This window comes from Microcebus murinus, chromosome 7, assembly GCF_040939455.1.
Source record: "Microcebus murinus isolate Inina chromosome 7, M.murinus_Inina_mat1.0, whole genome shotgun sequence".
Lineage (NCBI taxonomy): Eukaryota > Metazoa > Chordata > Mammalia > Primates > Cheirogaleidae > Microcebus > Microcebus murinus.
Window position 1 is genome coordinate 6,228,445 of NC_134110.1, and position 24,090 is coordinate 6,252,534.

Here is a 24,090-nt window from a genome sequence, read left to right on the forward strand (position 1 = left end):
TTCAGGAGATTATGCTAAATAAAATAAACAAGTCACAAAGAGACAAATACTATGATTCTACTTACAGGAACTATCTAAGTCAAATTCCTAGAAACAAAAAGTACAACAGTGGTTGCCAGAGGTTGGGGGAGGGAAGATGAGGAGTTTCAGTTTCATACAATGAGAAAGTTCTAGAGATCTGCTGCACAAAAATGTGAAGATACTTAACACCACTGAACTATATACCTAAAAGCAGCTAACATGGTACATTTGATATATATTTTACAATTAAAATAATTTTTAAAGTGAGTACATACCTCCAGAAACAAGTTAAACTTGTGTCTATAATAGAGAAGTTAAAAAGACAAAGTAGGCCGGGCGCGGTGGCTCACGCCTGTAATCCTAGCTCTTGGGAGGCCGAGGCGGGCGGATTGCTCAAGGTCAGGAGTTCAAAACCAGCCTGAGCAAGAGCGAGACCCCGTCTCTACTATAAACAGAAAGAAATTAATTGGTCAACTGATATATATATAAAAAATTAGCCGGGCATGGTGGCTCATGCCTGTAGTCCCAGCTACTCGGGAGGCTGAGGCAGAAGGATCACTCGAGCCCAGGAGTTTGAGGTTGCTGTGAGCTAGGCTGACGCCACGGCACTCACTCTAGCCTGGACAACAAAGTGAGACTCTGTCTCAAAAAAAAAAAAAAAAAAAAGACAAAGTATATAATTCTACAGCTGTTTTTGTCTTGCCACATCCCAAAGCATCATCTTGAAAGCCACCCATCTCAAAGGCCAAGCACCCAGCAAGGCTTAGTGCCCCAGCCCCCCCCCTCCCCGCACACCCCAATAAGCCTCCCTCCAACCCCAGCTTGAAAAGTCACAGAAAGGACCACTTCTCTCACTTTTCCAATTCAATTTTATTCCAGAGCAAACGGTTTTACAACAAAGCTGATTTTAAACAGCACACCCCTGGCAACAGCTCCATCTTCCTTCAACCCTTTGACCCAAGGAATTGAAGCTACCGCTCAGCTTTGAGTTTGGCGTCAGCTACAGGCTTTTAAGGAATCCAGAACAAAGTCTTGAAGCCAGGCCAGAAGTGGCAACTGACTCAGCCAGCTCCTCGCTCTGTGCCCACAGGGAGGGAGCCAGTGACGCGATAATCTATGACCCGAGTCTGGGCGGAGCAGGAGCCTCGGCCGAAGGGTGGGGTAGTGCGATTTCAGCAGTGTCCCTACTTCCCTGACCCCTGTGCTGCTTTGCTCCAGTGTCACTACACAGTGGTAGGACACTGACAAGAAGCCAGCACCTAGCTGGGAGACACAGGGATAAATCCTGAAGCTCCCTGCTGCGTCTTCCTCACCCCTGCCCCAACCCACCTTCTGGAACAGCCAAGCAAGGACAGCTCTGTCTGGGCCACAGCCGCTCAACCTGAGGGCTCAGTTTCAGGTGCTATCCTGAAGGGGTTGAGACCGATCCATAGAGAATACACACAGCTCCTGCTGGCCGTGGCTGCCATGTGCGAGGCACCGTGCCAAGCACTTAACATTTAATGTTCCTATCAACCCGATGAGCTAGGCTGTGGCACTGTCCCCATTTTACAGAGGAAGAAACAGGCTCAAGAGGAAGTCACATGCTTGTTTAAGGTCTCAAAGCTAAGTGGCAAGCAAAGATGGGACTCAAAGGTCTCTGTGACCTGAGCTCTTGGTTCCTCAAATACCTTAAAATTATCCCTTAAGAAACAAGGAAAGAGGCAGGCGACGCGCGGAGGGACGAGGCAGAGCTGCGGAGCCGCCGTTACGTCCTTCTCGGTCAACGCTGCCGGTCGCGCCGCCCGCCCAGTGCCCGCCGCCGCCATGGGAGTGCAGGTGGAGACCATCTCCCCCGGAGACGGGCGCACCTTCCCGAAGCGCGGCCAGACCTGCGTGGTGCACTACACCGGGATGCTTGAAGATGGAAAGAAATTTGATTCCTCCCGGGACAGAAACAAGCCCTTTAAGTTTATGCTAGGCAAGCAGGAGGTGATCCGAGGCTGGGAAGAAGGGGTTGCCCAGATGAGTGTGGGTCAGAGAGCCAAACTGACTATATCTCCAGACTATGCGTATGGCACTACTGGGCACCCAGGCATCATCCCACCACACGCCACTCTCATCTTTGACGTGGAACTTATGAAACTTGAATGACAAGAATGGCCTCCTCCCTTAGCTCCCTGTTTTTGGGAAACCAAACTCAGCATCCTAATGGCACATAGCTTTTCACGTGGGTGTTGGAATCATTACTCACGTGAGTGCTGTCGTCTCCTTTCCAACTGCCCCAGACCTTTACATTCACTCCCTTCCTGCCCCTGGAGCCAGAGGGTGGGTGAGAACACTTGTTTGAAAGCTGCAACACATGGCTGCCAGCCGTGCAGTCGAGGCTACGTGTAACGTCCTGTCATGGACTTCTTTAACTGGAGGGGCTTTTTTATTTTTAGCTATCTTCTCCCTCAATGGCTTGAGCCACACACCCCTAGGTAATGCAGGCCTACTCAGGTTTGGTAACTCTGGCTTCTTCGCTTGTCATCCCTACTGGGAGGGAATCGCTGACACTTTACAAAGCCTCTGTCTGCCCAAAGGTCCACACGTGGTCCAAACTCCCTCTCTTGTTCTTTGAGAGCTGAGTCATTTGAACAGAGGTGTACTTGAGGGAGCCTTGAACAAGCTTTCTGTAAACCTGGTTGGCTAGAGGGAGGGTAAGGAAGGGATGGAGGGCTACAGGTCACCCTGACTAGCCCTCCCCACCCACTGCCAAAGAACATCTCAGAGCTTCCTGCAAGGGTCTTAAAGAAAAGCCCAAGGGCAAGACCCAGAAAGTTATAAGTTTAGTGAGTGAATGAATACTGGAGACATTTTCCAAGTCTATTCAACATGAATACCAATTTAGGGCTATAGATCTCTCCCTGGACTGCACATTAGTCACCAGGGAAGTTTTAAGAATCTCCTGATGCCCAGGCCACACCCTAAGTTAATAATCACAATCATAGGGAGCAGGACCCAGGCATTAAGATTTTTTTAAAGCTGCCAGGTTATTCCTATATGTACCCAAGTTGGAGACCCAGCGAAGATGGGGAACTGTATTGTCAGCATGGGTGGACGCCTTCCTGTCCTCAGCATGGTAAACTTAACTTTAGGTTAAAAACAAACAAAACACACCGATCGATTTTAAGTAGGAAGAAGCTTGCTTACCTGGGCACCCAGCCCAACCCGTCTGGTTCTCTCCAGCTGGAACTGGCTTGGTCTCAGTAAGACCTCTCAGCTGTTGGGAAGGGACTTGGCATGGCAGATGGCATTGTGGCTGTCCCCCACTGCATACAAAACACCGAGTTATTGGAACTCACAGATTTTCTGTCCTCAACAGATCGGCCATGGAGGGATCTCGTGCCTCCAGACGTGTGCACACGAATCCATATGGAGCTTTTCCTGATGTTCCACTACACTCTGTATAAACATCTACCCCGACTGAATGTGTTCTGTCACTCAGCTTTGCTTCCGACACCTCCATTTCCCCTTCCCCTTCCTCCTTGTATGTGTGTTTACCTAAACTATATGCCATAAACCTCAAGTTACTCGTTTTGTTTTCATTTTGGGGTGAAGATTTCAGTTTCAGTCTTTTGGACCTAGGTTTCCACTTGAGTATGTGGTCAGGTATTAAACAGCACAAGTTATGGGTTAACTTTAGAATAGGAATTGGTGTTTTTTTTGGGGGGGGTGCAAGAATCTTTATTTTATTTTATTTTTTTGGATGAAATTTTTATCTATTATATATTAAACATTCTTGCTGCTGCGCTGCAAAGCCATAGCAGATTTGAGGCGCTGTTGAGGGCTGAATTGTTCTCCAAGTTGAGAGATGTCCTTGGGTTAAATTAAAAGCCCTACCCAAAACTGAAGTGGGGAGGGGGGAGAGCCTTTCCCCCCACCTTACCCTCCCCCTTAAACCCTCTGCCTTTTGAAAGCAGGTCATTTTCACTGCAACGTTGGACACTACAGGTATCTGTCCCTGGGCCAGCAGGGACCTCTGAAGCCTTCTTCGTGGCCTGGCTTATTTTTTTTTCCATCCTGTCGTTTTTCTAATGGACTTTCAGGAATTTTATAATCTCATAACTTTCCAAGCTCCACCACTTCCCAAAATTTAAGAACTTCAAAATAATTGAAAGTTTAAATTGAAGGTGCTGTTTGTAGACTTAATACCCAATGAAAGCCCAGCCATCATGACAAATCCTTGAATGTTCTCTTAAGAAAATGATGCTGGTCATCACAGCTTCAGCATCTCCTGTTTTTTGATGCTTGGCTCCCTCTGCTGATCTCGAAGTTTCCTGACTTTCCTCCCACAGCTCCTTCTCACCCCTTTGCTGTCCTGTGTAGTGATTTGGTGAGAGAAATTGTTGCTACCCCTCTCCCCCCCAGCACCACATATGAGTTTCAAGTTTTATTATTGCAATAAAAGTGCTTTATGCTGGCTTTTCTCAAAAAAAAAAAAAAAAAAAAAAAAGAAACAAGGAAAGAGAACGTTTTTAGAAATTAGGAGAAAACCCAACAGCCACAGTGACAGTCAAAGAGCTGAGGGGGTGCCACATGAGGTTCAGGGACAGAGCACAGCTGCCAACGCCCAGGGCACATGTGGACTCTGCCTCCCTAGAGACCAGTGGCCCTGCTCTTAATAAATAAATAAAGGTCGGTCCCATTTCTGCACAAGGGCCCCAGAATTCAAACCACCGCCTTGCTTCCCAGGCTTTGCTTAAGGGAGCCTAGTGCTGGGTGGGCAGGGGGCTTCCCTGATTTGGGTCAAAACAAATATGCCAGTTCTTATCCAAAGCTTATCTGCTTTCCCTCCTCCCTGAGTTGTGCCCGGTGAATTCTGATGTCAAGTACGTGAAGGGCCCAGCTCTGCACAGGAGGCCCATGGGCCTTGTTATTCTGTCACAGCCTAGCAGAGAGGTGACAGGCCATGCAGAGGACCAAGTTCCTACAATGGCTGTAGCCAGAGTTCAAGGTCAGAGAGATGGAGAAGAACTGTCTCTTTTAGAGGCCTTAACATTAACTTTGGGGCATATTTATTCTGAACTTGAAAGTGACTCTGAAGGAAGAGGTAGGTGGCAACAACATGAACAGAACTTTATCCCAAGTCACTGAGTTGACATAAGGGAGCTCCAGGATATTGACACCCCCATCCACCACCCCCAGGGAAGCATTAGATAGCACAGCATATGACTCAGGAGAGTCAGGAGTGGGGAAGGCCAGTGACAATCCGGGACAGTCTGTTGGGTCCTAGGAGATAGTCCACCTGACTTCTCCATGGAACCTATAAAGTGCCATTAGCAAAACCACAGGCATCAGTAGACATAACCAACACGAGTCCTGGAGAGACAGAAGGCTGTGCTGTGGGCAGAGGGCAGCAAGGGGACAGATAGTCCTCCTGCCTCTGGCCCTGGGGCTGCCTCCATCCTGCCCTGCCCAGGGCTCTCCGGCCCTTATCCTCTCCCCCAACACTGGGAAGGCCAGCCTGGGAGCTCCACCTCCCTCTCACTCCCTTCCATCCTGGCTCTGTCTTCTTCCTCCACTGCTGCCCTGGGCCAGGTCCTCAGGCCAGTACTGGTCCTCCATGTACTGCTCCATGTCTGTGCTGCTGTCAGGCTCTCTGTCCTCGGGGCGGGCCCAGGGGCTGCTGGCCTCCTGCTGTTCCCACTGCACTTCCACCAGACGGTAGAGCTCCATGGCTGTCGTGGCATCTTCCACTGACGAGTGCCCGTGCTTGCCCACCTGCAAATGAGAGCCGCACGTCACTGCCCGCAGTCCTGGTGAGAGGGCAGTCACCTCAGGACGCATCCCCAGAGCTCTTGGTACAGGCCCAAAGAGTTGGAGCCTCAGCCACACACGAGACATCTAGCTTCTCTAAGCCTGTTTCTGCAAGCGTAAGACAGGGTAAACATCTGCTTTGAAGGCTTGCAGCCCAGGTGAATGATGAATGTGCAGCACGGGAGAAGCAAGAGTTACAGGCTGCCCTGCTCAAAGGCTGTCTGGCTGAAGCAGATGGGAGACCATCCTGCAGGGGTGCAAGGACAGAGCCTGGAGTTAGGTGTGGCAGATCTAGAAGAGATGAGGCTGGGAGAATGCAGCTATCGCAATACACACTGGGGAAGAAGATCTCGGGGAGAAACACCCAGGGCTGTCTGTACCAGTGTCTGGAAACCTGTGCTTTACACAAGGTCCCTGGGCCTGGACTGAGGAAGGAAGAATGACAAGGCGGCTGGAGGCACAGCCCATAGCCCTACCCGTGGACCAGCTGGCTTGGAGCCACTCCTCCCAGCTGCTCTCAGGCCACGCACCTGGATCTTCTTGTGCAGCAGCTGCAGAGCCAGGTCCTTCAGAGAGACGCGGGCCCGAGTGTGGAGGCCGGGCGGGTTGAGGAGGTTTGGGACGTAGGTGGTGTCCCGGGTCTGGCTCCGAGGGTGGACGTACTTGAGGGCCTGGAAGTCGTTGTGCAGAGCGTGCCCCACCACCACCTTGCCCTTCAGCAGCTTAAGGATCTGTGGGTGCAGAGAGGGGCCAGAGGACCACGCTGTCAGGCTGGCAGGAGACACGCCCCACGTTCCCTAGCCAAGAGGGCATGGATCCCTCTGGAAAAGGCAGCATGGAGTGGGGAGACCATGTGCTCCACAGTCAACATGCTGCCCACATTTGAATCCAGGCCCTCCTACTGACTCCAACCAGGAGCCAGATGCGGAGGACTTACAGGAGCATTCCACGGGGTGGCTGGAGGACTCAAGGCGGTCACGGGTGGAAGAAGTCTATCAGTTACGGGACACAAGCAGCTCTATGACTGGCACAGGCTCTTCTCACACTTGGAAGATGTCACCAGCCCCCCACCTCCACCCCACCAAACTCTTCCCAGCTCCACTGCCACCCCTCCGGAGGCCTCCCCCGGCTGCATTAGGACCCCCGTCGTGCTCTCTCGGCACCCTGTCCTGTCCTTCAGCAGACTCACCTCATTTTCTACGTGCACGCGGTCTGGCCACCCCTCCCCCACTATAAGCTCTATGAGTTCAGGAGTATTACCTTCATTGTACAGGCAAGAAACTGAGGCACAAAGGATAACAAACTTGCTCAACTAGTAAGAGACAAAGGCTGATATGAACCGAGAACATGTGACTCAGTGAGTGATGCCACAGTGAAAGCACCACACTTACTATCGATCGCAGGAGGTGATCAGTAAAGACCTGTTGGGTGAAGTCAACAGGACCATGCCTGGCACTGGTAGACACACCGTAAGTGGCAGCTCTTAGTAGTATTAAGACACAGTCCCTGTCTTCAGGATTCTGTCCCTTTGTCCCTCTGCATACCGACTACTTCCCTTCTAAGCCTGCCCTCTTGCTCAGCTCTAGCCACCTGCACAATGTGCCCCTCCCTCCCTCTCTGCCTGGCACCTTCCTCACACCCGCGGAGGCCATATCCAGGGCCATGGGCCCACAGGGCCCCTCCGGCCCTCTTAGCTGGCCTTGGGCTCTTCTCACCACTGCTGTCCTCCACAGCCTACCTCTGCTAGCCACATGTGTTTCAACACTGAACCAGCTTTTGTGGAGGATAAATAAGACACATTAAGACTTTATGGTTAAAAAAAGAAAAAAGACTTTATGGTAGGGACATGCCACTGGTCACATGCCAAACTCCCCTTCCCTCCCATCAGCCATACAGTGGGAAGAGACCAAGCACACCCAACACCGGCTCAGTCTGGGCAGACAAAAAGTGGTCCTGCTCTTGGGACCACCACCCAGCAGATCAACAGAAGGACTGAGGAGCGGAGGGTTCAGCACAGACCTCCCCTCCTGTTGCTTCTACTCCTGACTGGCCTGCTTGATAAATAATCTCCGATTCATTTCAGAGGAATACTTAGGCCACAATGTTATGTGAAAAAGTAGGACACTAGATGATGTATGCTGGTATTTCCCAAACTTGCCTAATCCCAAGAATAACCCAGGAACATTAAAAGGTAGTTCTGTTATAATACTTGTTTTGAAAATGCACATTTGTTCCAACTCAATTGATTTATTAGGGCATACTTTGAGAAAAATGCAAATTTCACCTTAGCTTATGTGTTTCCTTGGGCAACACTAAATGAATGCAGAAAACTACACCCAGCTGAACTGAGCCAAGTGGGAGCACACAACATGCACACGCCTCAACCATTACCCAGCAACCTCAGCTCACCCCTGTGAGGAGCCACACCCCCTCACAGCTGGCGTTTCCACTTCCCATCTGACTTCAAGTAACTCCTCCCACCACCTCACTCAAGCTGCAACCCTCTGACCCCTGCTTCCTCCGCAAGCAAACTTCAGGTCTTTTTCAAGGTAAAGTGCCACACTTATTGGTGTGTTATGCATTTCTTAACCATTTAACATGTGTGAAAGTGTGCTACCAGTTTTATTAGAGTGTCACTGCCAAAGTCTCTTGAGTATTGCCCCCTGCCCCATTTCCCCTTCAGCCCTGTGGTTTGTTGAGTGTAATGACTTTTAGGAAATCAGAGCTCTCCCCAAACCTACAGACCCACTGGATCAGTCTCCATGGAGATATCTGGGGACAAGGATCCTAGATTGTTAACAAGGCTTTAGGTGTTTCCTGTGGTCAAGCACACTTGGCAATTCCTGGTACATAAGTATGGTCCCAACCAACCACTAACTAATTTTCAAAGCCCTGAAAAACAATAAAATATGTCAAAACGTTAACACCTGAAGGTGACAGGACTGTGGGTCTTACAAATTTTATATAGATATGAAAAACTTTTATAACAGAAAACAAAACTTAAAATGTTAGCTGTTTGTCACCTTACAATTGGCATAGCCTTTCTGTAAACATCGTCCTGTGTAACACCCCAGCGACCCTCACACGGAGGCAGAGTCAAGATTTTCATTCACCCTATTTTATGGAGAAGAAACCTACTGTTTGGAGCAGTCAAGCGACTTCCCCAGGGTGTCTCTCCCCGAGGCAAAGCTGCGACTCTCACAGGGTGTCTCTCCCCAGACCAACACAGCTCCCAAACAAGCCCCGACCCTGCCTCACCTCTTTCTGGGCCACCTGGAAGGGGATGGCCTTGCGCATGTGCTGCCGAGTGATACCGCTCCAGCGGGTACGGTAGTCAACGATGGGCATCTCAGGCCGGATGTACTTGTCATAGAGGACGTCGCCGTGGTAACTCACCACGGAGCAGCGGGCCAGCTCACTGACCCGCCCTCGGGGTCCTGTGCCCACCATCTCACAATCGATAGCCACGTACTTGCTGGGCGAGGGCCCAGAGACTTCCGTGGGGGCGGGCCTTCTGCTGCCTGGGGCACTGCCAGATCCAGCCCTTGGATGCTGCCTCTTGCTGCTGGCAGCTGCTGAGCCCGGTGTTGCCCCCGATGAGCTGGGCAGCGGGGAGGCGCCAGGCTCTGGAGGCAGCGTGCTCAGCAGCCCCTGCTCCTGCAACAAGGCCTTCCGCGCCATGAACCGCTGGTGCTGTCGGCTCCTCCTCTTGTGCCGTCTCCGGAGCACATCCTTGGCAAGGGAAGGGCACAGGCACTGGGCAGACTCAGCGGCTTCCCGGGGTACCATCCCAGTCAGTTCACTGCTGCGGGCAAGGGAAGCCAGGTAGATAATCTCCCAATGGGGCAGCAGCCTGCAGAGGGAACACACAGGTGAGGAGTGCGTCGAGTCGCCCTGCAGCGCTCCACTGTGGGGCTGCCCTAGAGCCCTGCATGGCAGCTCCGGCTCCCAGGCTGTCAGTGACCTATTTCACTAATAACCGCACTCATAGCCATAAACACCACGAGCAAATCAATGTTCCCAGCGACCTGAACAAAGTATTACCCTTATTTCATAGGTAGGAAATTGAGGCACAAAGGATAACAAACTTGCTCAACTAGTAAGAAACAAAGGCTGATATGAACCCAGAATCCATACTCTCAACCTCACTTTTGAGAGAATTATGGTTATAGGAAAATAAAGGTTACAGAAATAGTATATTGCCTTTAAAAAATCCCTTTATGAAATATGAAAGCATAGATGCTCGACAGAACCTGGAGAAAAAATTTCACAGGAAGCCCACGATAGCTGTATTTTTTGTTATGTGTTGACCAATGAGGTAACTTATTTAAATGACTTTGGAATTCATTCATCACAGCAGCATCTACAAACATTTGAAAGCCCCGATCTAAGCGCAGGCAGATTTCTATAGTGCGCTCCCACCCAGCTGACTAAGCTCTCGTGGATGCTGGGATGAGAAGAGATGCTGGCGAACTCCACTGCCACAGAGGGCGTTTGATGTTCGCGGGAGTCTGCAAAGCCCATAATAAGGGAAGAATCTTCCCAGCAGCCGAGGCCCTCACTTGGAAAACTTCATCTCATTTGTTATGCCCAGTCAGTCTGTACATTTTCAACAAACCAAAACCCCAGAGCTTTGATGTCAGGCAGAGCAGGGTTTAACTCTGCTCTTTGCAAGTTCCCTAACCTGCTGAGTTTCAGTTTTCCCGGCGTGTAAAATGGTCCCAGCACTTCCCTTCCTGAGAGAAGAGGAAATGACACAATGTGTGCTGGGATCTGCATACATTATACATAGTAGGAGCTTAACAACTATCTGCTCCCTTCCCCACAGAGGTTAAGACTCTTGCCTGTGGCTGGGAACCAGCTCTTCCCAGGCCAGGGCAGCCTGTGACTGGACTCATGCCCTCTCCCAAACGCAGGCCTTCCCTCGCCTCCCTTCCCACTCACATATCCTTTCAGACATCAGCCATCACCCGGAACAATTCCTTCTGGAACCCCTTCACCCCACTGGCTGGCACAGGCCAATGCCACACTGAAGCTCTCTGGGGCCCCCTCTGTGCCACATGTCTGGTTACAAAGATGGATCCTAGACTCCATGAAGTTTAGTCTCACCACGGAGAAATGAAGCAGAAAGCGCATTAAGCGTTGGATTAGAGGTCCTAGGGAGGCAGAACAATCTGGAGGACAGTTCTCCCGAGGCTTCCTGGAAGAGGCTAAGTCTGTGTGAATGCGGAACAGTGGCCCCCAGGGGGAAGGGTGAGGAATCAGCGGCCATGTTAGGGGCAAAGGCCTGAAAAGAATAACTCAGGGTTGAGGAAGAGGGGCCACCAGCAGCCTGACGTGGCTGGGTGTGGGGCCTTAGGGGGCTCACGGTCGGAGGCACTGCTTCTTTCTCCTCTGTGGCACTTCATCGTCTGCCCCCCACGCCAGTGGCCCTTCCACAAGCCACCGCTATCCCAAGCTGGTGTCCCTAGACTGATCTCTAAGAGCCCCACAGGCACCTACGGAGGTCACTGAGATATCCCACAGTAGCCCTCACCCAGGACATCGACAAAGTGGCTGGGGAGCAAAGAAATTCACCCCTCCATGCTCTTACAGCACAATTACAAGGGTGTGCTCAGGATAAGAGCAATGGGACCAAGAGGAAGGACACCCGACTTGGCTCAGTCACGTACTGGGACAGGCAGAAGCAGTGGGCTAGGGACGGGCATCCAGAGCAAAACAGCAGACACAAAGCCCAGCAGGCAAAGCGTGTCCACCAGGGAGGGCAGGGAGTGCGGAGCAGCAGCTGAAGGGTGAGGAGACAGGTGGGTTAGGAGAGCCAGAGGGAACTGCTCCTGGACGCGGGTATAAGTCTGGGCTTAATCCAGAGATTGGAGGGGAAGCACCGAAAGGTTTTAGGGAGAGGGTAGAAGGATCAAAACTCCCTTATAGGAAGAGTTCTGGGGAAGAACCTGAGCAGTAGCAGCAGAGATTAAGAGATATAGATAGGGAAGGGAGTGAGAGGTGGAATGAAGAGCCAGGTTTGGTGAGGTCAGCATGTGCATGAGGACTCCCAGCACCCTGGGCCAGGGCGAGGCACGGTGACCCATCCTGACTCATCTACCCACTGCTTGCTCATCCCATCTCTTCAGGAAGAAACCCTCCCCCTTTTAAAAAGCTGTAACCAGCTCCCTCATTTGACAACTCATTATCTCAGAACTGACAAATTCAGGACCTCAATTTGTCTCAGCCCAGCAATGGGAGAACACAGCCTCAGAAGAAGATCAATGCTGACCCTACTGATTGGTTTGGGGGGACTTCCCTTCTCCGAGAGGCTGAGGCCAGGACAGAGTGAGTAGGTTTCCTGACCCTGTTGGCAAAGTTTTAAAGCCAGAAATTGCTGGGTGTGGTGGCTCACGCCTGTAATCCCAGCACTTTGGAGGTAGGGAGGACCTCTTGGGGCCAGGAGTTTGAGGCCACCTTGGGCAACAGAGCAAGGGGGGGAAAAAAAACAAAAACAAAAAACCAGCCAGAAATTAAGTTCCCTGAGAAAAAGTCTCTGTGGCCTCATGTTTTGAGACATATTCCCTGATCTTGCTGACAAGTCAGAACCAACAATTATCAAGGGCACAGCTCCCCCATCTTGGGGACCCAGATGGAGCTGGGGGAAGCTGGGGAGAAGTTTCGCTCTTTCAACAAGGACAGGTACAAATCTCTTTCCCCGGCCTGGACCCAGCGCTCCGGGGGTCAGCACACCAGACTCCGGGCTTTCAGGAGGGGGTCCCTGGCCTGAAGGAAGGGCCCCAGCAGCACAGTCCACAGAGGCCCCAAAGGAACCACGCGGTCAGAATGGCCAGCGGGCCAGGGCCACCGATCGGCTGGCCGGTCAGGAAGGCGGCGGGCAGCTCTGGGCCCTGCCCTACACTAAACAGCCAGATGACCCGAGGCAAGTCGCCGTCCCGAGGGCTCTGAATTAGGCTGGGGCTTCCCGAAAGTAGCGAATTACCAGCAACAAGACGTTTGCTAACAGGCCGACTTTCCGACCCACGCCCGCACCGTCCTAACTGCCATGTTAGGGAACCGGGCCCGAGAATCTGTGTTTTTAAGAAGAACACGCGACCGCCCCTCTCTTCGAGCCGGGACTCTGCCAATCGCCCAAACGCGAGGAAGCCGGGCTCGACGCGGAGCCCCGGGGCCCGACAGCGCTCGGGACACGACGTGTGAGGGGAGCCGCGCGCCCGCCGGCCGCGTCCTCCCGAGCGCGACGCGGGCGGCCTGACCTCCCGGGAGGACTCGGCGCCGGTCACTCGCGGGCGGCGGCGGCGCCCCACGGCCCAGCGCCGCCCTCTCTGGCTCGGGACCCCCAAGCAGGGCGGGGACAGGGCTGGCGCGGTGCCCCGGGCCCGGCCCGCACACCCGTCGGCCTCCAGAGCCGGGGCTCCCCCCGCCGCAGGCCGGGGATCCCCGCGACCCGGAACGTCCCGCCCCAGCCCTCCGATCCGCCCGACCCCCCTTCTCCTCCCCCTTCCCCTCCCCCCTTCCCCTCCCCCCCCAGTCCCCGCCGTCCCGGAGCTCACCGGAAGTCCCGCGCGTGTCTTGATGGCCGCACGTGGCGTCCGGACTGCGGGCGGCTCCCACTTGCCAAGGCGAGCCTAGCTCCGGCCGCCCGCCTATTGGCTCGCTGGACGGCAGGGCCCGCCCACGACCTCCTCTGATTGGCCGCGCTTGCTTCGCTGCGGGAAGGCGTGCGAGAACAGAAGCGGAGGGACTGGTCAAGGGGGCGTGGCTTACGCCCCCTGCCGGCCGCACGGGCGGGAAATTTTAAAAAGACCCGTGGGGAGCGTGGCTCCCTGTCCTCCCCCGCTCTCACTTTTGTCCCCCAGCCGGCTCCAATCCCTGGGTCGGGATGTGGGCTCCTGTGCGCTCCGTACCACCAAAGGTCGAGTGACTTACTGAGTACACCTGAGTCTGCAGAAAGGGAACAGTAGCCCCTGCCTCCTTGGGTGTTGTTCTGAGGATTCAGTGGGCACTAAATAAAGATTTTTAAAGTCAGGTTTTCTCCTTCAGCGCTACTTTTTAATTTATTCATCTGCAATAACATTCTTTTGCAATAATACTCCTAAGTGTTAAGTGCCTGCTGCAGGCTTGGGACTGGGATACACAGAATAAGCACTGAACACCTTGAGTTGCTTGTGCAACAGCAGGTAACACAATTCAGTGCAACCTGAGTAAGAACAGGAACAATAATAGGCAGTTCATCTACTGTGTGAGCACTAGGTATGTGCCAGATAAGATACTCATGTAATCTTCACAAAAACCCTGAGGTATGTACAGTTTTAGATTTAAGGAAATTGACACTTAAAGAAATTAAGGAGAAACATCTAGAGTCCAAAGACCCTTACCTAAGCAGCCTCATCCTCTTAAGTTCCCATTTTGCAAGCAGGAGTGGCATTGCAAAGGTGCCCAGGAAGCCAGGGGTACCTGTGTTGAATAGGCTAGCTATTTCTGATGGGAGGGGTAGAGATTTGAGGGCAGCAGCACAAGGGATTAAGACCACGAGAAGTATGTCCTTTTACTGGGACCCCTGAAGGCTTCGGGGAGCCAGAGATGGTTCACCAGTGGATTTGCATTTTGGAAAGCTCATTCTAACTCCAGCATAGAGAGGATGGATGAGGCCTGGAGGAGGAGGATTTAGGGAATGGTTGTGGGAATTTGGGACATTGTGGTGGCCAGAGTGGGGGTGGGGAGGAGAATAAAAAGCTCCACACAGATTCCAAAGCTACTTTGGGGGCAGTGTTTATCAGAAAGCAGAAAGAGAAGGGTTATAGAACAGTGGTCTTCAGGCATGGAGACTGTGAGAGGCAACTCTGGGGCAAGGGGAGTTTTAAGAGAGTCAGTATTCAGATCCTCAACTCCCATGGACTGGGCCTGAGAGCATGCCTGGGGTCTTTGGGGTTCAGCTTCCCTCTCCCCTCTTATAACCTTTTGTCTCTCACTTTATCCACACACATTCTAAATCTTGCTCTGCTACATTACCCAGGGAAATAAAAGTCTTCAGGGAGGAAATACAACAGGGCAATTCTAAATTACGGGTTAGTTATTGTTGAGGACTGGGCAAGAAATCCTTCTGCCAGGCAACAGGTTTCTCATTCTTTGTTCTCACTAAGATCCAAGGAAGATCTAATCATATTGTTAGCTAATAGGTGATTAAAAATATTTTTTTGAGTGTAGGTAATTATTAGAAATGTAAACTGAGAAACATTGCCAGAATAAACCCCCTTTTACTCCTGTCTGCTTTTTATGTAAACAATGTTTGTCAGTGCTTACATCCATAAAATCAAGGTCTCATTCTTACAAAAAGTAATATTTGTCTCTGGATTTACAAACTTATAGTAAAACAACTGGCCTGATCCATCTCCTTAAAAGATATATTTTCAATGGTATTTGTAATGGGAATTAACTTTTTAAGTTTAAAGATTCTCATAATGAAATGGTATATATTTATTTTGATCATGTGTACTACTAATAATGGCAACAATATCTCAATCCAGAAGGAAAAAAATTAACACTGAAAGGCTGGACGCAGTGGCTCATGCCTGTAATCCTAGCATTCTGGAAGGCCAAGGTGGGAGGATCACTTGAGGTCAGGAGTTCAAGACCAGCCTGAGCAAGGGCGAGACCCTGTCTCTACTAAAAATAGAAAAAATTAGCCAGGCAACTAAAAATAGAAACAAAAAATTAGCTAGACATGGTGGCGAGTGCTACTCAGGAGGCTGAGGCAGGAGAAATGCTTGAGCCCAGGAGTTAGAGGTTGCTGTGAGCTAGGCTGATGCCACAGCACTCTAGCCCAGGCAACAAAAAACAAAAGCAAAAGCAAACAAACAAACAAACAAAAATGAACACCGGGAACCTCATGGTCAGGGACAATTTTTTTTAAAGTTTTAACAAATTCAAATTTATCTAGATAATTTTGTGACCAAAAAGTATGGTAGAGTGCTCCGCAAAAGATTGCCAAGCATGAACATATATGATGCTTGAATAAAACGCCATAGCAGAAGCCAAATGGAAATATAAATTCAATGAGAAAAGTGAATGTTGCATATAATATTAAACAAATCCAGATTCAGTAAGGGGAGATTTTATTTGAAAGGATTCTTTCAGGGGTGGGTGGAGCACGGGTGGTAAGACTGTCAAAATAGGGAGAACCCTTTGGCCATAAAATCTATAAGCTCTCAAGAATTAAGCAACAAGGATTTGTCTTTTACTGGGAAGAGTTAACCAGGCTAGACAGAGCTAGGGTGTGGGGAAGTGGGAGAAGTGGGAGGGTTAGGAAGGGACAGGGATCAGACAGTGTTTTATCCTGAGGCTAGCCTGTTCTCTCCAAAGGGCTTTAGGAAGGGATTTGTGCAGGCTTAAGCAGAAGGTGGGCCAGAATTCAGGGACGTTGGGAAGGACAAAAGCTTAACTAAAGTTTGATTAACAGGCATTTTGTCCCAAGTGATCAAGGGGCCGGGGAGTTCAGCCCACCACTTAGGAGGCGAGAGAGCCGGGATTTGGAGTGTCTGTGTCTGGCCCGGGCAGAGGGCACAGCGGGGCACAGCGGGGACTCCAGTAGCGGGGAATCCATGTGGTTTATCTCAGTCATATGGGGAAGGGCGTTTCTTGGCTTTAAGTCATTTCCAGAACACAATGGGGGGCAGGTGACCATTGCTGTTTTCTAGGAGCACAATGCCGAGGTAAAATTCAACATTGTCAGTAAAAGGAGTTTCTTGATGTACTTTAGCCATGAATAATATTGGTATCAAGTCTCTATGATATTTAGACTCCATGGCATTCATTCAATGACACATTTTTTAAGATGTCCATATTTACAATATATCCTTTAATACTATAGATGCCCCTTGACTTACAATGAGGTTACATCCTGATAAACCTTTTATAATTTGCAAGTTGAAAATGCACTTAATATAAACGTCTAGCCTACTTAACATTATATAGCTTTCAGAACATTTACAGTAGCCTATAATTAGGCGAAATGATCTTACACAAATTTTATAAAAAAGTACAATAGGGGGCATGGGCAATGTACGTAACCTTAACATTTGTACCCCCTATAATATGCTGAAATAAAAGAAAAGGTACAATAAACTAAAAATAAAAGCCTAAGCCCCCTGCCAATTGAACGGACTCCCTCTTGGCCAAGGGGATCTAAAAAAAACCTTAAAACTGAGTTCCAGGCCATGAAAGGAAGATCAGACAGGCCTTGTTACACCCCTTTGAATTTGAGGTTTAAACTAACTACAGGCAGTCCTTGGGCTACGGATAACCCAATTTATAGTGTTTGTATTTTTGAACAGGCTCCCTGTAAGGATAATTTATAATTAAATCATTAAATTCATAATTTGGGAACAATTTCGACCGCTCATGTAAACAAACACTCGTGGCATAAGTGGTTAATTATTGCAGCATCTTTACACTAGTGGCTAGTCTCATTGTTTATACGGTCATTTACACATTGCATCTCTTTGTTTTAACTTTTTTATTAGATGTTGTGAGTCTCTTTCCCCTTATGACCACGCCTCCAAAGGAAAGTCCCCGAAAGTCTAGGTGACTAGGTGACCCTGCAGTCAAGAGATAGGTGATTACGATGGAAGTGAAAGTAGGAGTGATTAAGCATTCAGAGAAAGGCCAGACTCCACCATTCACTGGGAAGGCATTAGGCTTGTTGCTCAACTATTGGGACAATTATAAAGGATAATGTGAGAATAATGGAACATGTGAAAGGCAGTACTCCAGTGAAAACATCAGTTATTACTAAGCAGCATAGTGGATTAATTACTGAAGCGGAAAGGTCACTATTGACTTGGTTAGAAGATCAAAATAAGTGTAACACTCCTATTAGCCTAGTACTGATGAGACATTAGTTGAGTGTTAACCTTTAATATCCTTTTTTGAAAAGAATATTATTCATCTACTTCCTCTCTAAAATTTTTGTATGAGTTTGTTTTTATGTTTTGTTTTAATTAAAAGAAAGAGCACAATAGTTTCTGTAACATTATTATAGTACAGAAATATTATTATTACACTATGTTATTATTACCACACATGAGCAATTATAGTATTGTTATTATTATTATTACCATATAGGCACTGTTCATCAGGGATCCGAGTTACATACAAATCTGACCTAAAGACATTCTCAGGAATGTACCTTGTCGATAACCTGGGGACTTCCTATAATTGCAAACTGGATTTAAGGCCATACAGGGCAAAGGGCAAGTCACACCTGCCAGCAATCAATTTGCTTAATAGATCACACTGAGCCAAAGCTTCTTGGGATTGTGTATCTTCTGGTCATGGTTACTCACAATGGCTCAGAATAAACCTCTTTAAGTTATTTTACAGAGGTTTTTTCTTTTTTCTTTTTTTTTCTGTCAACAATCCAAATCCTGACCTTATGGACCCCATCCTTTACCCTTCCATATTTTCCTTTATTTTTTATTTTTAATTTTATTAGAGACAGGGTCTCACTCTGTCACTCAGGCTAGAGTCCACTGGCACAATCATAACTCACTGTAACCACTCCCTGTACTCTTGAATTCCTGGGCTCAAGCAATACTCCTGCCTCAGCCTCCTGAGTAGCTAGAACTACAGGTGCATGCCACCATGCTCAGATAATTTTTAAAAATTAAAAGCACTTTTTTGGCCAGGCGCAGTGGCTCACGCCTGTAATCCTAGCACTCTGAGAGGCTGAGGCGGGAGGATTGCTTGAGCTCAGGAGTTCGAGACCAGCCTCAGCAAAAGCAAGACCCCATCTCTGCTATAAATAGAAAGAAATTAGCCAAACAACTAAAAATAGAAAAAATTAGCCGGGCATGGTGGCACATGCCTGTAGTCCCAGCTACTCGGGAGGCTGAGGCAGGAGGATCGCTTGAGGCCAGGAGTTTGAGGTTGCTGTGAGCTAGGCTGATGCCACAGCACGCTAGCCCAGGCAACAGAGTGAGACTCTGTCTCAAAAAAAAAAATTTTTTTTTGTAGAGTTGGGATCTTACCATGTTGCCCAGGCTGGTCTTTTTTTTTTTTTTTAATATTAAGGGGTTACAAATATCTTTGTTACATGGATAGCTTTTATAATGCTTACATCAATGCTATTACTCGAATAGTGTTCATTGTCCCAGGGTGGTTTTGAACTCCTGCCTCAAGCAATCCTCCCACTTTGGCCTCCCAAAGTGCTGGGATTACAGGCGTGAGCCACTCACTGCTCCTGGCCCCTGTCCAACATTTTCATCCAGAAGCACTTGAGACATAGAACTTGATCTGGTTTGTACTTACAAATTATATGTCACAAAGTGGCATTCTGCCTGCCATGTGTACCTGTATTGAGGACTATTCGGGGTGTTTGGGGATCCCTATCCCTATGGTGCTGGACCAGGTGCAGACTTGAAAGGAAGTGTGGATCTGCTCAATTTTTAGAGCACTTGTTCTCTAACTGTGGTCCTAGACCAGCAGCATAGTCAGTACCTGGGAGTTTGTTGGATCTACTGAATTAGATAATTTGCGGGGGGCGGGCAGTATTTTAACAAGCTGATTAACAGCTGACTAATAGCTGATCCTGATGCACACTCAAGTTTAAGGTTCATTGTGTTAGAGGTTTTGAAGCTGACAAAGCTCCAAGTGCTAAGTGTAAATAATTTACTAATTTTATTAGAGCAGCTATCCCTCTATTACCGCTCTTGATCCAACTGTGGCTAGACTTTGGACCTGCCAGGAAACAGCCTGTCACCAGGAAATTATGGCACCTTTATTCCTTCTCCCAACTCTCGAAAATTTCCAGGATTCTTAGGCCCAGGTAAAGTCTCACACAGCTAATTTTCTTTTTTTTAATGGAAGATCGGAGGGAATTGATCCAGGGTGATTTTATTCTCTGCTGTTGCTTGTTCCATTCTAGGCTACTGTTTCTTCACATATAAAATTAATCCTTAAATCAGTGGTCCACAGTCTTGACTGAACGTGTGGAGCTTTGAAAACTGCAGATGCTTGGGTCACACCTGGAGAGGTGGATTTAACTGGCCTGGGTGGGACTTGAACCTGGAGGTTTATTAACTTCCTCCCCAGGTGGAGGTAGTTTGCCCCCAGGATGAGAACTGCGGCTAAAGCAGAGTTACCTTAGAGGGTCCAGCAGGGGGCGCTGCCTCCCTGCTCATCCAGGGAAGCCACAGCTGCTGAAGTTAAGAGGCGCGGGCTGCAAACCCGGCTGCTGCGCAAACCTGGTTGATGCGCGCCCAGGTGAGGGGACCCTATATCCTGAGCCTTGGCTCCCCGATCCTTTTGCGTTCTGAGACTCCTCGAAAGTTACCTGAAGAAGTAGTAAGTTGTCTATCTTGCTCAGTGAGCTAGAGGGAGGTCACAATCTCTGTGGCCTTGATTTCTGCATTTTTTAAATGGGGAGGGACTTGGCCTATATTCTTTCTTTCTATATATATTGAGCACCCCCAGAGATGGGCAAAACACTGATCTGGGGGGGGGAGGATAAACACTGAAGTGGGATGAAACTCCTACATGAGAGAGGAGCCCAACAGGAAGACGGCGTTCCCATTCGTTCTTCCTTCAGGGACACAGACCTGCGGGTGCCCACGGCAGGTGAAGTGGACAACCGTGAACACTGTGGAAGAAGAGGCCAACGTGACCAATACTGACTGTGTACATTTGTCATCCTGTGTATCATGACACTTCCCTTGCCTAACCATCTAACAACCTGGCCAAGTAGATGTGATTAATTCCAATTCCACAATTGAGGAATTTGAGGCTCAGAGATGTTCAGTGACTGTTTCAAAGGCACACAGCCAGTAAATGGCGGAGCCAAGTGACACCAGGGTGTGAGTGATGTCAGAGCCAGGACTGCCCCCACTACGTATCAACAGGGGCTCTCTTACCCATCTCTCGGGTCAGGAGTGTACCTACGTCCCTCCCCAGGTGTGTCCACTGAAGGAGGGTCTCCCCCTGTCCTGACCCCACACCAGCCCCCATGCTGAGGGCTGCCTGCACTCCACTCTCCTCCTCCCCTCTTCTCCAGCTCTGCTCCTGCCCAACCTGGGCCCCTCTCTCGCCTGCCTGAGAAGGACAGGCACCCGCAGAGCGACACCAATTTGCACACCTTTCAAGTGTGAATGAGATTTCTAATAAGGCTGGCTGCCCACTGGCTTCAGGCAGGGTCAGGAATAAAGAGAAATTTAAAAGGCTGGAAGTGGGGAAAAAGAGAGCAGCTGAGGCAGCCACAGCTGCAGTCCTGGGTGGAAGTGAAAGGCTGACTTGGTTCAGAGAGGTCAAGTGCCCTGCCAGAGGTCACACAGCCAGCCAGTGGTGGAGGCAGGGTGAGCTCAGCTGACGGTCAGCATTCCCTGAAGTACAACTCCCAACCCAATTTCAGTGTGTAAGGTGTGTGAGTGTTCTCTGCTGTGTGGATGGCAGGGGAGGGTGGGGATATACTTGGAAAAGAACAGAGAGGGCATTTGAGTTTGCTGGTTGAAAAATTTATCTCCACTGAGGGTCTCGTCATTGGGACTCGGTGCCCAACTTAGGGCAAGGCCCCTCCCCACCCGCCACAGGCAGAGGCATCAAGAAAGGCCGGGAAATGCTTTTACCGCGTCTGCTGCAGAGGGGATGGCCCCCAGGCACAGTCAGGGGACTGGGCTTTCTGCTCATTTTGGTGACAGCTCTGGACCCAGCAGCACGGAGGCAGATTCTGGGGCCAAGGAGAAGTTCCATACGCCCAGGTCCACAACCTCTGCTCTGGGGCACGACAGGTGAGCTCCGGGCAGACCAGGGTCAGCTGTGCCCTCTACCTTGCTGCCAGGGCGCCAGGCACCTGGGCACCTCAGCCGCAAGCACCTGCCCTTTTGTCTACACACACGGTGGCTCTCTCGGGCCAGAGCCCAGGCCCTGAGTCTGCTCTAAGTATGGGGTTGCAAGCGCATCCCACTACAGGTGCCCAAAGATGGTTGTTGGGTGAATGAGTGAGCAATGAAGGGGGTTCTCTCCCCTGGCCCTTCGGTCAGTGGCGTGGGCCGTGGAAGCAGCCCACCGGGCCTCCATGGTAGAGACCCTGCCCCCCTTCCCGCTCACGGTTGTCCGTCTGGGTTTCTGGAAGAGTCTGCCGAGGGATGACCAGGGTGTTTTCCTGGGGTGTTTTCTAGGAAACACAGAAGACACAGACAGGAACACCTGGAAGGACAGCCAGAGAGGGGGAGCCCCCGCACCCCGCTGCGGTGGCCCGCACCGTGCGGCAGACTGGGACTTGTTGTTGAGCGCAGCAAGACAACAACAAAATCACTAGTCTTCCAGACGGGGCTGGCCGGTCCCCGCGCACGCAGGCCAGTTCTGCAAGGCGTGTGGCGCCCACCACGCTGCCCTGGCCTGCCCGAGAGCCAGCGTCCGTCCCCTCGCCATCACCACGTCCGCCCCCTCTCCCCACCCTTCACCTCGGACTTCCCCGGAGTCTCTGCTCGGGAAGACGGGGACATTATTTTCTTTTTTTGCTTTTTTTTCTGAAGCATTCTATTTTCTATACTGAATGGGATTCCTTTAATAATAGGGGGATTTTATTTTTAAAGAGAAGCAGGCAGGCAACTCATGACCTTTTCTTCATTAACCATAAAGCACGTACTATCATGGAGAAAGGAAAGAAGAAAGAGCTTCAGGTAATGGTGCCCCCTCCTTACCAGGTCCCAGCCTCCGCCCCCTGGAAGCCCACAGTCATGGCCAAGGCGAGAATTCTCCCAGTGCTTACCGAGCCGCAGCTCGGAACACAGTAGGGTGGCAGTGCCAGGCCAGCGGAATAGAAAGGAGAGGAAAAGAGGAGACGGTTGTGGGCAGGGGCAGGGTGGAATCCCGGCCCAGTCGCCCCCTCGCCCCAGGCACGGGACTGGGCTCCCTGGTTAATGTCCCTGCGGCATGGCACTGAGGGAGGAGAGGCGAGCCCCCCATCCCTGGGCCAGCCACTAATTGCACTGGCAGGACACATCCGCTCCTTAATTAGCAAAAGCCACAATATCCTGGTGGCTCAGAGAGCACAGCCCTAATTGTATTTCTGCAGCAACTGAAAGGATAATTACCCTTCCCTATTGGTGCTGCTTTTAATTCTTTTTCCTTTTAATTGCCAACTCTTCCTTGTTAGCCCACCCCTCCATCCTTGGGTTTGTTTTCTCCGTCCAGAGTGCAAAGGGCTTGCCTGCAGATGGACAAAGTCAGGGGGCAGGACCCAGCTCTGAGGCCCGGCGCCTTTTGCTGTCAGCCTGAGACAGGGCACAGTCCTGCCATGGGCCTGAGAAAACCAAGGAATTCTTTTATGGAGGGTGTAAGGCAGAGGGGTCCTTTCCCCGGAGGCTGTTAAGACCCTCCTCAATCCACCCCCTGGTGGGGTGCTGGCTCTACAACTGCCAGCTGCAGGGAGCTGAGACCACCCACCCCACCCTCACTCATTTAACCCATCACGGAACAGGAATGGATTTGCTGTCTTTAATTTCCTTTAAAATAAAAAAATAAGAACCCGTGTCTCTTTGCCACTGCTGAGAGAGAGCTAGCACATCATTCTTTGTGCATTGCTTCAGAGACAGGGACCCGAGGGTAATATTAGAGAACCAGGCTAACTAAGGTAAAAGGTGTGAACAGGAGTGGTCTCTCTTAGGGAGCTTGCAAGTAAACTTCCGGTAGTAACAGACAAGCTAAAGTGTATCACAGTTTGGGGAGAATCCTGGCATCTCTCTGGACACCACCTTGCAGGAGTGTCCGTGAGCAACCCTGGCGGTAAAGCCACCACCCACGTCACTGCCCTGCTGTAAGCTCACCATGAGAACAGGACTCTTGCTTATCATTCCTCCTAGTGCCCAGCACACAGCCTGGCCCCGAATATATGAAACAGGTTGGCAAAGAAGCAAGGTTCAGAGACAGGGTAGGATTGTGAGGCGTGAACAGGATAAATCCTTTTCATTGGCTTTTTCTGTACAGGTCCAATGAAGATGGACTTGAGCTGACTGTGGCCCCAGGTTTCTAAAATTCTTTAACTCTGGGCTCAGTCTGAATTGGGAGAAGATGCAAGTAGCAAAAAAAAAAAAAAAAAAAGAAACGAAAGAAAGAAAGAAAGAAAGAAAGAAAGAAAGAAAGAAAGAAAGAAAGAAAGAAAGAAAGAAGGTTCTATAGTCTCAGAGAAATGTACCTGGAAAAAATGACCGGCCCTTGAGCCCACCAACTCCCACTCCCCACTTGGGTTCCTCTCCTCTGAATTTAGAGCCGTCCCCTTAGCAACGCTTGTTT

At 50.1% G+C, this 24,090-nt stretch overlaps 2 protein-coding genes across 2 annotated transcripts; one reads left to right on the forward strand and one right to left on the reverse strand.

The window, feature by feature from the left end:
• The first annotated feature begins 1,721 nt into the window (after window positions 1–1,721).
• On the forward strand, window positions 1,722–2,194 carry LOC142871900 (peptidyl-prolyl cis-trans isomerase FKBP1A-like). Its single transcript, XM_076004762.1, has one exon. The coding sequence runs from the start codon at window positions 1,828–1,830 to the stop codon at window positions 2,152–2,154; it is 327 nt and encodes a 108-aa protein (XP_075860877.1). The 5' UTR covers window positions 1,722–1,827; the 3' UTR covers window positions 2,155–2,194.
• A 1,171-nt stretch (window positions 2,195–3,365) lies between these two features.
• AEN (apoptosis enhancing nuclease) lies at window positions 3,366–13,462 on the reverse strand. Its single transcript, XM_012788869.3, has 4 exons — window positions 13,359–13,462; window positions 9,061–9,655; window positions 6,333–6,533; window positions 3,366–5,766 (listed from the first exon to the last, which is right to left on the reverse strand). The coding sequence occupies exons 2-4, from the start codon at window positions 9,589–9,591 to the stop codon at window positions 5,530–5,532; spliced, it is 969 nt and encodes a 322-aa protein (XP_012644323.2). The 5' UTR covers window positions 9,592–9,655; window positions 13,359–13,462; the 3' UTR covers window positions 3,366–5,529.
• Between the last annotated feature and the right edge of the window lie 10,628 nt (window positions 13,463–24,090).

What these genes read in the sequence shown, in the direction of transcription:
- LOC142871900 (XM_076004762.1), top strand. Translation starts at nt 1,828, where the DNA reads ATGGGAGTGCAGGTGGAGACCATCTCCCCCGGAGACGGGCGCACCTTC.
- AEN (XM_012788869.3), bottom strand. Translation starts at nt 9,591, where the DNA reads ATGGTACCCCGGGAAGCCGCTGAGTCTGCCCAGTGCCTGTGCCCTTCC. An exon ending in TCCAGGTGGCCCAGAAAGAG is followed by an intron (nt 6,534 to 9,060) that starts GTGAGGCAGGGT and finishes CTGCACCCACAG; the next exon opens with ATCCTTAAGCTGCTGAAGGG. An exon ending in TGCTGCACAAGAAGATCCAG is followed by an intron (nt 5,767 to 6,332) that starts GTGCGTGGCCTG and finishes TCTCATTTGCAG; the next exon opens with GTGGGCAAGCACGGGCACTC.